This window comes from Oncorhynchus tshawytscha, linkage group LG05, assembly GCF_018296145.1.
Source record: "Oncorhynchus tshawytscha isolate Ot180627B linkage group LG05, Otsh_v2.0, whole genome shotgun sequence".
Taxonomy (NCBI): domain Eukaryota; kingdom Metazoa; phylum Chordata; class Actinopteri; order Salmoniformes; family Salmonidae; genus Oncorhynchus; species Oncorhynchus tshawytscha.
In genome coordinates this window covers 37,532,374-37,545,801 of record NC_056433.1, presented here as the reverse complement: position 1 = coordinate 37,545,801, position 13,428 = coordinate 37,532,374, and the positions used below count along the sequence as shown (strand labels likewise).

General features: G+C 42.7%; 1 protein-coding gene across 4 annotated transcripts in view; it reads right to left on the bottom strand.

The window, feature by feature from the left end:
• LOC112232961 (methylmalonyl-CoA mutase, mitochondrial-like) overlaps nt 1-13,228 on the bottom strand; it is a 40,754-nt gene extending 27,526 nt beyond the window's left edge. Inside the window, exons 1-9 of one of the 4 annotated variants that reach the window (XM_024400297.2) lie at nt 13,076-13,094; nt 8,961-9,040; nt 6,935-7,359; nt 6,272-6,639; nt 5,876-6,033; nt 3,690-3,861; nt 3,331-3,579; nt 3,076-3,187; nt 2,004-2,119 (exon numbers count right to left, since the gene is read on the bottom strand). In XM_024400297.2, coding sequence (XP_024256065.1) covers nt 2,004-2,119; nt 3,076-3,187; nt 3,331-3,579; nt 3,690-3,861; nt 5,876-6,033; nt 6,272-6,639; nt 6,935-7,352 — 1,593 coding nt within the window. In that variant the 5' untranslated portion in view covers nt 7,353-7,359; nt 8,961-9,040; nt 13,076-13,094. Of the gene's footprint in view, nt 1-2,003; nt 2,120-3,075; nt 3,188-3,330; nt 3,580-3,689; nt 3,862-5,875; nt 6,034-6,271; nt 6,640-6,934; nt 7,360-8,960; nt 9,041-13,062 lie in introns of all 4 variants that reach the window. The other 3 variants (XM_024400296.2, XM_024400300.2, XM_024400299.2) reach the window with 3 other exon arrangements.
• Nucleotides 13,229-13,428: the final 200 nt, after the last annotated feature.

Genomic DNA, 13,428 nt, shown 5'->3' with positions numbered 1-13,428 from the left:
ATCAGGGGGGTTGGGATTATGTCAGAAAGGCAGGAATTCCTGATTAATAAGTGAAAATCACTACTGGTAACTCAACCTTGACAGGGATGGATTTCCACTCAGACTGCATTTGCCAAGCTAATAACCTTCGTAGAAATTCATTGGATCCTAAACACAGTCAGACCAAGGATTCACCTATACGGAGTCTCGAGTAACGGAGTAGCACACGCACTAATTAAGACATTTAATCACACGGGAAACACTTAACTATGCTTCATATTCAATATCTGTGACACACTGCCTGGAGTTTGATAAACAGCATTGGCACTTGGATTGGAACCAGTGCTATGGTCAAATAAAATGAAAATAGAGCTCTTTGGCCTACGAACTGCAGTGGTGGGTTTGGCGTTGAACAACAGAAGCATTTGCAAAAAAGTTCACTAGGTCCCCCCGTGTGGTTCCAGCAACAGCCCCAAAACATCACTGCTCTAGAGGAGATCTGCATGGAGGAATGGGCCAAAATACCAGCAACAGTGTGTGAAAACCGTATGAAGACTTACAGAAAACATTTGACCTCTGTTATATACCCTTTGTTGGCAATGACAAAGTATTGAGATAAACTTGTTATTGACCAAATACTTATTTTCCACCCTAATTTGCAAATACATTCATTAAAAATCCTACAATGTGATTTTCTGGATTTTTTTTTCTAACTTTGTCTGTCATAGTTGAAGTGTACCTATGATGAAAATTACAGGCCTCTCTCATCTTTTTAAGTGGGAGAACTTGCACAATTGGTGGCTGACTAAATACTTTTTTGCCCCACTGTATTGTGGTATTTGGTCTCCATTTTGTCTTTCCTGTGATAAGCTAGATGTCCATCCAATTGGCAATAGATTTCCACGTGAATATTCTAAATTCAAAAGGCACTCGCACATCTGAGCAATCTTTTTTGCGGGTGCATGGTAACAGTTGAACAAGATGAAGGAAAAAGGAAACCGCACACTGCTCTTGATAGTATCACTGATCTTTAATAAGCTTTACGAGTACAAGTTAAATGGGTTTCCATCTCATTTTCAACTCTCACGAAAATACATTTATGTTGTGTTTTATACCAGAAGTACCCACTCCGGTATTGGCACGTAATGGCCTAGCCAACAGCTCACAAATCCAGAAACAAATAAATGTATTATGTTCACAATAAAATAATTAGGTGTGGTGAAAGCTGTCGTAAAGATGATGACCGAGAGGAACGTGAAGGGAGAGAGGCTTTCCTCTATTTCGTTTTTAAATGTAATCCTTCATCTAACTTTTTCTCATCTCTACAGATGATTCGAGGAAGATCTGTTCAATCTTGGTAATGCTAACAACTTGTAAACAACACAAGCATCATTCTTTCTATCCTTTCAGTTGAACTTTAACTTAACCGATCCAAAGTCTATCCTTTTATCGAGCTTTTAATCTATACATCTCGCATGGGGACACAATATGGTTTGAGGAAAACCTAGTTGTAGTATTATAGGTCAGAGGTTGTCAGACTGATGCGATATCTCGAGTCAGTTTAAAAAGATCACTTTTTCCTTCATTTCCAAGAGGTTGTGGACTGTGATTAGCGTCAAATAGCGAGGTCAAGAAAAACAAAATGGCCTTAGTTGTGATGCAGAGGCATTTTAGGCCAACGATACCAGGCTTATGTCATTTGAGATGTTTCCTCGAGTCTGGACTATGTAGACTATCATACTACTACTGTGGAGCCATAACTCTATCAATGCTCACTGACTGATCCACCCAAGGGCCTAACTTGTGCAGCCAGGTCCAGTGTGTGTGTGTGTGTGTGTGTGTGTGTGTTTGGCCTCCCAGGCCCAAGAAGCAGGCAAAGTTGGTGGAGTACTAAATAAAGGTCAATATTTTGGAGACGTGTTACTAACCGACCCTCTGGAGAAATGAACGGAAGTGGGCCGGAGGATTGGTTGGGTCGTTTTGTTCAATTACGCGTTGAGTCTTGGGGTGAGTGTGACACTGACCTTCTTGAGTTTGTCGATCTGCTTGTTGCGTACGTTGGTGTTGTCGATAGCCAGCACATCAACGGACTCCTCTTTCTCTAGACGGTACTTATTCACCCCAACAATCACCTCCGAACCTGGGGGGCACAGCCAGTGGGACACACAGTCAGAGATGGGGGCAGAGGCATACTCGCTCATACGCAAGCACGCACACACCCACCCTAGTCTGTTGGCTGCTGGTTCAGTGAAGCGATAGAAGACATCGCAGTTAGTTTTTCTCTCAGACAGCTTTCAGTATTCACTTCACGATGACCAGCTAATACCATATACCGCTTTGAAAATATAGGGAATAGAAAGCAGGGAAATACAAAGTAACCCATCCATCCCTACTGTGTTCAATGGCTGCGGTGGGCCCCACCTCCTCTATTCTACCACCCTTCCCCTCCTCCCTCCCCTCTCAGCATGCATCAAAGCAGTAGCGTTCGGCCGGGTCTCCTTGCGTGCGAACCAGGCCGACCCCTGCCATGTCCACAAGACAAACCCCGGTGGCCCTGGGAGCCCCCCCATGTTCACAGGACCCGACCCCTGTGCAGGCATCAGATAAGCACAGCCTTGGGTCTGCAATCAGATCAAAGGCTTAGATGGAGAGGTCAGAGCTCAGATACCAGCTCACTCTCACACACACGCAGAGTCTGTTATATTCCCCTGGCCAGTGTTCGCTAGGCCAATGATGAATGTATGATCCTGACTAGAGCTGTGGAAATAGACCGCTGAGATGTCAAGTGCTACTTATATTCCGGCAGACTTCCAGGACATGTCTCTTTAAAAGAGCAGCTATGAAATATGGAGTGTGTCTGTTCTGCCTGAGTGGAGGACTGATGCTTCCAACATAACCACTGAATTACATATGGGGCTTTTTAGGAGGGGAGGTGAGACGATGGAGGGGAGAAGGATGTAAGAAAGAGGAGGGAATAAAAAGACGGAGGGTGGGTGGGAAAAGAGAACAGACGGTGGGGACGGAGAGGTGGGGAGATGGGAGAAGGACAGGGGTGCATGTGTGCCTGCACTGCACGTGTGTGTTCTGCTGCAGTACCTGAGTCGATGCGAGCCTGTCTGCGAGCAGCACACTCCTCGATGCGCAGTTTAGGAATGCCTTCAGCCACAGCTCTGGCCATGCCTCCCACCTCTTCGATCTCATTGATAAACTACAGGAGAGGGGATCAAATAAATTTATAAACATCTAATGCATTTAAACATGAACACAATCAATACAAACAACCATTAAATATACTGTAAAGTGTGGGTGACCCCCTGATCCTTAACCGGTCCCTGAGCTCTAACCCCTCACCTTTAGGGCAGTGTTGTAGACATCGTCGGTCAGCGCCTCCATCATGTGTGACCCGCCCCAGGGGTCGGCGACCTTGGGTATCCCAGACTCCTCTTGGATGATTATCTGTGTGTTGCGTGCGATACGGGCACTCTTCACCGTTGGTAGACCCAACGCCTCGTCAAAAGAGTTGGTGTGTAGAGACTGGGTCCCCCCGAACACCGCAGCCATCGCCTCGATCACAGTACGCACCACGTTGTTATACGGGTCCTGGAGAAAACAGAATACACGATACAGAACATATGAAGGTCATAGGTTCACCCCATTTACATGACTTGGCCTCGATCAAATAAAGTGAATTATGGGTTTCGTCCGCCCACCTGTTCAGTGAGGGACCAGCCTGAGGTCTGACAGTGGGTCCTGAGAAGCAGAGACTTGGCCAGCTTGGGTTGGAACTTCTCCTTAATGAGCATGGCCCACAGCCTCCTGCCTGCCCTCAGCTTGGCAATCTCCATGTAGAAGTTCATACCGATACCCCAGAAGAATGACAGCCTAGAGGAGAGAGGGAGGGGTATAGAGTGATATATACAAGTACCCGAGTATCAAACGTTGGAACAAGATTTTATTTGGTTTTACTTAACACTATGTATTCCAAGTATGCATGTCCTTTGTTGGAAAGCACATTCCCCATGAGTTTTCAAAGTATACCATTCTATAGAAATGAGATATAGGTAACTAGCAAAATATTGGAAACACCAACATAGTCTCCTATTTGGACACTGGGCCAGCAGAACAGCTTCAATGCGCCTTGGCATAGATTCTACAAGTGTCGAACTCTATTGGAGGGATGCGACACCTTTATTCCACGAGAAATGTCATAATTTGGTGTTTTGTTGATTTATTTATTTTTATTTATCCGTTATTTTACCAGTTAAGTTGACTGAGAACACGTTCTCATTTGCAGCAATGACCTGGGGAATAGTTACAGGGGAGAGGAGGGGGATGAATGAGCCAATTGTAAACTGGGAATTATTAGGTGACCGTGACTGGTTTGAGGGCCAGATTTTGAATTTAGCCAGGACACCGGGGTTAACACCTCTACTCTTACGATAAGTGCCATGGGATCTTTAATGACCTCAGAGAGTCAGGACACCAGTTTAACGTCCCATCCGAAAGACAGCACCCTACACAGGGCAGTGCCCTGGGGCATTGGGATATTTTTTTTTTAGTCCAGAGGAAAGAGTGCCTCCTACTGGCCCTCCAACACCACTTCCAGCAGCATCTGGTCTCCCATCCAGGAACTGACCAGGACCGACCCTGCTTAGCTTCAGAAGCAAGCCAGCAGTGGTATGCAGGGTGGTATGCTGCTGGAAAACACTGTCTCAGGCACTGCTTCAGAATCTCCCACGAGGGTTCACTCTGGTTGAGATCTGGCTACTGAGACACACACAGCCTTTAAACCATATGCTCCTCTGAGACCCCTCTAGCCATGGTAGCCAAAATAATGGGCAACCAAGCATTTTTATACATGACCCTAAGCATGATGGGATGTTAACCGCTTAATTAATACAGGAGCCACACCTGTGTGGAAGCACCTGCTTCCAATATACTTTGTATCCCTAATGTACTCATGCGTTTCCTTTATTGTGTCAGTTACCTGTGTTATTATCCACACGTTCATATTGATGCTCCAGAGAAATGACTGGGAAGACAGGTTGCCCACATAGGGTGTTTACAGACAACACACAAAGATGTAATAAATCAATAAGTACGGTTAAAACTCCCAAAAGGAATGAATAGACAGCTAAAGTGTAGAGCAGAGTGTTGTAACAGCAGAGCTCTCAGCTGAGGACAATTATAGCTTACAGCAATTCATTGAATGCAAGCACTATTGGTCTATTGATTTTGACAGTCCTAACAGGACCATAATGCTATGCACATGCCATATATCACTACCGCTCAGGGGGAACCCGTCAATCAATAACACTGCAGTGTGTGTCTGTGTGTACATGCATGGACTAACTACAGTCACCTACCTCTGTGATTACCTACGTGACTGACAATAAGGTGACTTGAGACATTTTTAACAAAAAGGATCTGCATTATTGTAGATGTCAAAGTGAGCGACTAAATGAACAATGGACTAAACGCAGGCTGGCTAAAACTCATGGCTAAATGAAAGGACAGTCAACTTGCAGCAACTTTAAAGTACTTCCTTCGAACAACCACACGTCAATCAGCAGTCTGTCATTCACCCTAGGGAGTCATTTAGAGTGTGTGTCCTCTGACCTCGCTGCAAATCACATGGCTCTGCATCAAAAAACCACAACATGAAACAGCGAGCCAGAGAGGACAGTCTGTGAATAGCTGTCTAGTGGAGAGGAGACCTCTGTCTGTCTGACAGGACATTCACTGCTCTGAGACACTGGGAATGACACAGGGAAATCACAAAGAGAACCTCTCCAGAAACAACCCATAGCCACTAACTCTGAGGCACTGCATCACACAGGAATGAGGTCCCTGGGACAACACACACTGTCTGATCTCACTCTGTGTGTGCGCACACCTGGGGGCGAACTCATCTATAGTGAGGCCAGCTTTCAGCCCAGTGCGGCAGTACTCCAGGCCGTTGGCGATGGTGTAGGCCACCTCCAAGATGGCGTCCGCCCCGGCCTCCTGGAGATGGTAACCACTGATGGAGATGGAGTTGAACTTGGGCATGTGCTACCGGAGGAAACAACCAGTCATTCAACCAAACAATCAATCGTAACAATAATCAATCAATCATGATGGGGAAACAGTGCGAGTTCAGTCACGGACCTCCTGTGTTTGAGGTACGTGCCTGTATCTTAACTTAGATGTTACTTCCGTGGAAAAAAGAAGAAAAGAGGACTTTAACTGTATTTGCAAGGCGGCGAGGTACAGAGGATGCTTTACCCTGTTGTAGCTTTAAGGTTCTTACCTTGGACGTGTAGGCGAAGATATCAGCGATGGCGTGCATGGAAGGTTCCGGGGGGAAGATATAGGTGTTGCGCACCATGAACTCCTTCAGGATGTCATTCTGGATAGTTCCCGTCAGCTTCTCCTTGGGTACCCCCTGCTCCTCCCCCGTCACGATGAACATGGCCAGCACCGGGATCACCGCTCCATTCATCGTCATAGAAACCGACATCTTCTCCAGCGGGATGCCGTCGAACAGCATCTTGGTGTCCTCCACGGTATCTATGGCGACCCCCGCCATTCCGACATCGCCATGGACACGGGGGTTGTCGGAGTCATACCCGCGGTGAGTCGGGAGGTCGAAGGCCACCGAGAGACCCTGTTGACCCGCTGTAGAAAGAGAGAGCGAGAGGGGAAGTGAGAGAGAGAGAGAGAAGTTACACTTATTACAATGGGAAAGGTAACCAAAAATAAGCACATAAAAACATGTACTTAAATGTTGTTTTATTAACCTATAAAGTAGAGAAAGAACTCTTGCCTGATTAAACCTGACAGAGTCCATTTCTAGACAGACAACAATCACAAGATTCACAAGTGCCACTCAGCCTTCAACAACCTGGGTTCACTTCAATATTCTATCATAAAACCCCAGTTGGTCACACCAGCAGTGAGTATTGTGCAGTACCTTTAATGTTGTCCCGGTAGAACTTGTTGCTCTCCTCCACGGTGCTGAAGCCAGCATACTGCCTGATGGTCCAGGGCCTGAACGTGTACATGGTGGGGTAGGGCCCCCTAGTGTAAGGGAAGACCCCCGGCAGTTCATCTGGCTTCGTTGCAGAGTCTGCTTTAGTGTAGACGGGTTTGATGTTGAGGCCCTCCGGCGTGCGCCAGATCAGGTCTTCTGGGTTCTTCCCTTTCAGTTGTTTTTTGGCCAGGCTGGCCCACTCCGGGTGCAGGTCCACTTCATCCTGACAAGGCGTTGCGGTACGAAACTGTCGGGAGTGCGTCTGTGAGCGTGTGTTGATGAATCCGTGTGAGGAGCAGGGAGCTCCTAGAAGTCTGCGTGCAGCCAGAGCGACACATGTCCTCTGTGCGGTCAGCATGACAGGCCTGGATCAGAAACACATGAGACACAGGAGGAGAGGAATGAAAAACAGTGGGACAAGAATGAGACATGAGGAAATCCCTCTGGTTTCATTTGTTGAGTATTGGTGATTTCCTGGTAAAAGGACCCATGAGCACCAACATTGGGTGTCAAATGAAAGCTAACTCTATATTTTTCTGAAAGTAAGTCATATTTACATTTTTTTTCAACCCATTTTCCATTAACAAAATGCTTTGATTTCTTGTCAAACAGATAGAAATTGGATCTTAAAAAACATCTACCAGAAAAAGTCTTAAAAGATATTAGAAATAGATCAAAACACAATAATGTAGAAATATTTAGTTTAGGAAGAAAATAAAAAAATCTGCCTTCTGTAAGTTCTGTTACCAAAAAAAACATCTTTAAAATGTTTTCTAATCTCTCCCTCTCTCTCTCATGAGTTCACATAAGTAACAAGTAAAAGGTAGACCTATCAACTAGTTATGGTACATTTTAATGGTATACATTTGTTTATGAATTATTAAGTGATTAAAATGTGAAATTCTGTTACCAAATCTGTAAAATTATTTCAGAAACATTTCAGCATACGCCCCAATAGAGAGAGGATGGATGGAGGGTGGTGTGTGTGTTATTTATAGAGGGAATGAGATGAGAGAAAAGAGATATTGAACACATGCAGAATGAATATGATATGATTCTTCACAGTGACAATGACATATGACTGGGTCCCCTGTGAACAAGTAAATGAGGGAGATTACGGAGCCGGACACACACACAGTGCCTTGTGATGCGTTGTATGTGAACAATCCTAAGAGGATAGTGTAGTCATAGTGAGGGTTCTTGGATGGGTAACTATGGAGCCAGACTGGCTGGCCAGTCATGGGCTCTAATGTAGACTGGGGCATCTACAGTGCATTGGAAAAGTATTCAAACCCCTTGACTTTTTCCACATTTTGTTACGTTACAGCCTTATTCTAAAATTGATTCAATTGTTTTTTTCCCCCTCGTCAATCTACACACAATAATGACAAAGCCAAAAAATATTGTTTTTTTTTTGCTAAGGCGGCCAACTCTAAGAAGAGTCTTGGTGGTTCCAAACTTCTTCCATTTAAGAATGTTTTTGGGGACCTTCAAAGCTGCAGAAATGTTTTGGTACCCTTCCCCAGATCTGTGCCTCGACACAATCATATCTCAGAGATCTACAGATAGTAGATCGACCTCATGGTTTGATTTTTGCTCTGACATGCAGTGTCAACTTGTGGTACCTTATATAGACAGGTGTGTGCCTTTCCAAATCATATCCAATCAATTGAATTTACCACAGCTGGTCTCCAACCAAGTTGTAGAAACATCTCAAGGATGATCCATGGAAACAGGATGCGCCCGAGTTTGATTTCAAGTCTCATAGCAAAGAGTCTGAATACTTATGTGCATTTTTCTCCAGTAGTGCTCACTTCACAAGCTCAGGGCACAACAGGCCCAGCATACATTTGTAGTCTACTTGTGCGCTCTATAGCCCCTTGCTTCAGCTACTGTCATCTAGTATGCTAAATATTTTCATAAAGAAACTGATAAAACACACAGGTAAAAAGTCAAGGTAACTCACAAAGATGAGGAGGACCAACAGCAAGAGAGGGAGTGTGGTGATGTACGGTAGTGTCCACAACTAAAGAATCATTGTGGAATCTGAAAAGACAGGTATCCAAAAGCATGATGCTGTGGGCCTACTTACGATGCACACATGCTAACAGAAAGGAACGAGGTGGGTAAATCCTGTGAAATGTGTCATTGTAGCAAAATATTTATAATCCAAAAAAATCGATCTCTCGTTCGATCATTTTCATTCTATTATCTCTATACAATAGGCCATAATTGATTTAGGCCCAATAGGCTTTGATAGGGTTATTTTAACTCAAATATTTTAGGCCTACCTACAGAAAAACAATCAAAACTACACATCCCTGCCCAGCCTGGCACGCTCCGCTCCTAAAATCTGGTGTGAGCCAACATGACATGTCCATTGGACTATGATAATGGTAATTGCAGAGCAACAGTGAAGTTCATAGGAGTTTATATATTTTTGAGAAATGAAGGTATAGATACATTTTCAATTATTTTCCATCTTAAGAATTAGGCATAAATAACAGATGGAAAAGGGGTCTTACAAAACATCTACCAGAAACAGGTCTTAAAAGGTATTAGAAATACATCAAAATATTGTCTATGTAAAGACCCCTGCCAACTAACATCAACACTAATATTTCATTTGAGAATTTTTTTGCCTTCTGTAAATTTAAAAAAAATCATTCAAAATCAACCACATATCCAAGATATTTTCTACTTTCTCTCCCTCATGAGGGGGGAGGATAATGAAAGTTCACACAAGTAACAAGTAAACGTAGACCTACCAATTAGTTTGTGTTTTTACTGATATAAATGTTTGTTTATGAGTTACCAAATTGATAACAGAATAACCCAAAAATGTGTAACTGTATTACTGCAATTGAATTGGCTACAAAGGAAATCATAGTTAGCGTTCTCTCACCTGCTACTGTGCTCCCTCTCCCTCCAAATCTCAACCAATCCTAGATGTTTGTTTCAAACGTTTGTATAGCACAGTACAGCAGAGTACAGTACAGTAAAGAAAAGTAGAGTACGGTACAGTACTTTACAGTAGAATACAGTAAAGTAGACTATAGTATAGTCCTGTACAGTAGAATAGAGTGGAGTACAGTTCAATACAGTACACAGTAGAGAAACTAGAGTGGTGTACACTATAATGTACTGAACTATACTCTACTGAGATGTACTTTAATGTTCAAACTTGTGAAACATAGACGTATGTGATAGGATCAGATTTGGTTTAGTCCAGACCGACAAACTTGGGTCTTGTTTGGTGGCGGAGCTCATTACAATAATGGCGAGTGTGTAGAATCATTTTGCATATTTCTACATGTGACATGCATTTCTGTGTCGTACAGTTCAGTGTCACATAGCTGACACCCATTCTTTCTGCAAGCATGTTTGAATCTTAATTCGGAGCAGATATTTAAGTGTTTTTGGGAAAAGTGGTCACATAAAAAAACAGAGGGAGACTATACAGAAATTCTGTTACCAAACACGGCATCTGCACAGTTCTTCCAGAAAATGTGTTTTTGTTCAAAAATAAATTGTCAGTGTAAATAGATTTTTTTTTAAAGTAGTCCTTGTGTATGGTTTGTTAAACTTTGAAATCAATGGTTTTGGTTTGGTGTACATTTTAAGTGAAAAACCACATTGCTACGTTAACTCACTGCGTATCGTACACAGTGTTCTGTACACTAGACCTTATTTAGCCAACGCCCAACAAAAATATACTTTCCAGGTCACCTATGATATGCAGTATATATATATCTCACACATACACAACAGAAAGATACGTTTCTTCCCTTTCTAACAAAATCAAGCCAAAGACGTTACACAATCCATCTCTGCCACCTGCAGGAGTAATGGGGCTGATTGTAAAAAGTGTTTGGGGGGGGAGGGGCGTGGAGCGAGCTTCGGCTTAGAGCAGGTGGGGAGAACTGTCCAGTGGCAAAACTGCATTTTCTACCTGATTTATCAATTACATTAAAACACCAGAGTTTATGGAATGTTTGACAACAGACCTTTTTTTGATTTAGTGTCTGAAATTAACAAAACAGTGTCACATTTGTATATAATGGTGCAATCAGAGTTCGCTACAACTCAGTGGTTCTCAAAGTGGGGTCCGCAACCAAGATCCAAAAAGAAAAATATTATTATTATTTATATTACTGACAACAACAGATTAAACACATTTTGGCCAAGGGCTCTGTGGAATAAGTTGTGTGTAATACCATACAATTTGATATTATTAATCTACAATTTGGGCCTAGGAGTCTCACAGGGATATTTGTATCCACAATACTCCACCAATTACAGATTTTTCAACTCAATACTTCTTATATTCCCCAAAAATGTTTTGATGTCATCAGTGTGCATCGTGGGATTTTGTGTGTAGATGTTGTCTAATAATTGGTTGGCGATGTCATTGGAAACATATTTTTGAATAAAAAACATAGAAACGTGGCACATATGTTGATGTTGGGGTGGTGCTGGAGAATTTTCCTTTATGCCTTAAAACTCCTCATGGAAAAATGTTTAGAATTGCAGGATAGTAGCTTTAAAGCTGCAACAACAAAACTTCTCTCTGACCACGTAACAAAATATGTCGAATTACAGGAAAATAGGGTTGTCACCAGTATTGCGATACAACAATACCTTTTCATTTTCATGGCAAAAAGGAAAACACAAAGCAGACTAAACTCTTATGTCCTATAAAAAAACCTGCTGTGTGTAAAATATTATGTGCTATAGCTGGTATCGTGACAACACTACAGGAAATTAACTTGACAACTTTTCTCTCCTTTTCCTTTAAAATGTTCCTTACCAGGAAGACCTATACCAGAGACTTGGTTCGTCCAGCCATGCACTGCCAAAGTCAGAGTAAAAGTCTTTGTATGCCATTTTTAGCTCACTTGAGTTGTGTTCTGATTTTGGGGGTCCCGGATTAATTTGTTGTCACAAAAGGGGTCCCCGGCCCCAAAAAGTTTGAGAACCCCTTACACAAGGAACAGAGGCTGTCACTGCTTTTGAGAATCATTACTGCTCAAAGTGATTGATTGTCTTTGTGGTCCATAAATTCACAATTTGATAACATGCACACCATTTATTGATAATGTCTTGTCAAATAATAAATACATAGGTAAACGCTGTATGATACACCGTTAATGCTGTGCGATACGTCGCAACCCGGGACAAAATAAAGTTCGCGTCAGAAGGGGGTTCCTTTTTCAGCTTTTCTCAAATATTATTTGGCCTTGACCATGTCAATCTAAGCTTGCCAAGAACAGTATACAATTCCCCGGATGTTGGAGTAGACAATTACCCGGATGTTGATGCTAACATATTGGCCACATTCCTCTTCCCGGGCCAATGATTTCTATACATCATTGGCGTTGCTGACGCCTGTCAGATCTTACAACGCCTGCATATGTATTTTACGTATCAGCTAACCACGTCATATGTTATAGCAATCTTTCAGTCGATTACATAGTTGATGACAATGCACTGCATTTGTTAATGCAGGCCAACATCTGACCAGGGGAATCCCACACATTCCGCGTGCAAGACAACTCGGAAAGTGACATTTCACACTTGGAAAAACGTTGTTAGAATCTACCAATAGGAAATTCTAAACTAACCGAATTGTCTTGAAAACACCAATAACAATCTGCCAGCCGGTAACCATTAGCTGTAGGGCCATTAATTTAATTGCAACCCCGTTTGAACGCCAGGTTAAGCTAACGCCATTTTCACGATGTACGATAAACAGTGGTACCATACGATAAACGTTTATTGAGTGGCCAACTGCTCCGGTCACGTCAATATCGCATAAACAAAACACGCAAGTCATTGCAGTGGCTAGTAGGACGAGAGTAAAAGGTTCGCTGCATGTTGGTTACGCACCCGTTAGCAAGCTAGCTAGTAATGCCCTGGCATATAAACAAATCATCACATCTTTGATGTAGTTTATTTTAAACCCAAATGTAAAATGGGATGCAAGACCCTCTGTCGCTAACATTATTACAGAAGGGTAGTTTTCTCACAGTTCAGAAATGGCAATTTTTTTAAGTATACATTCTGACCTTGTTTTCTTACCTTCTCAGTGGCGTTGCTGTAAAGGCGTATGTTTGTCCAGCCAATAATATTTCATAACATTAGTAATCGGCCAATCACAAGCTAGCACCGCTGGTTAAACTCCGCCCTATTACACAAAACATAAAATAGAAGCAAAGATATTTGTTTAGTGATGAGATGTATTACTTCCGCTCTATATAAGTTTTCGTCGAAAGTGTAAAGTATGTACTATCGCTATGTCGCCAGAAGATGATACTGTTCCGTCGTAATTTTTGAACGTTTGAAATGCTTATTTTTACCAGTGTGATTGCTTATTTAAGAAGGAGTTTGAATATCGTCTGAATGTTATCTAATCAGCTCTCGATCTTCAACAC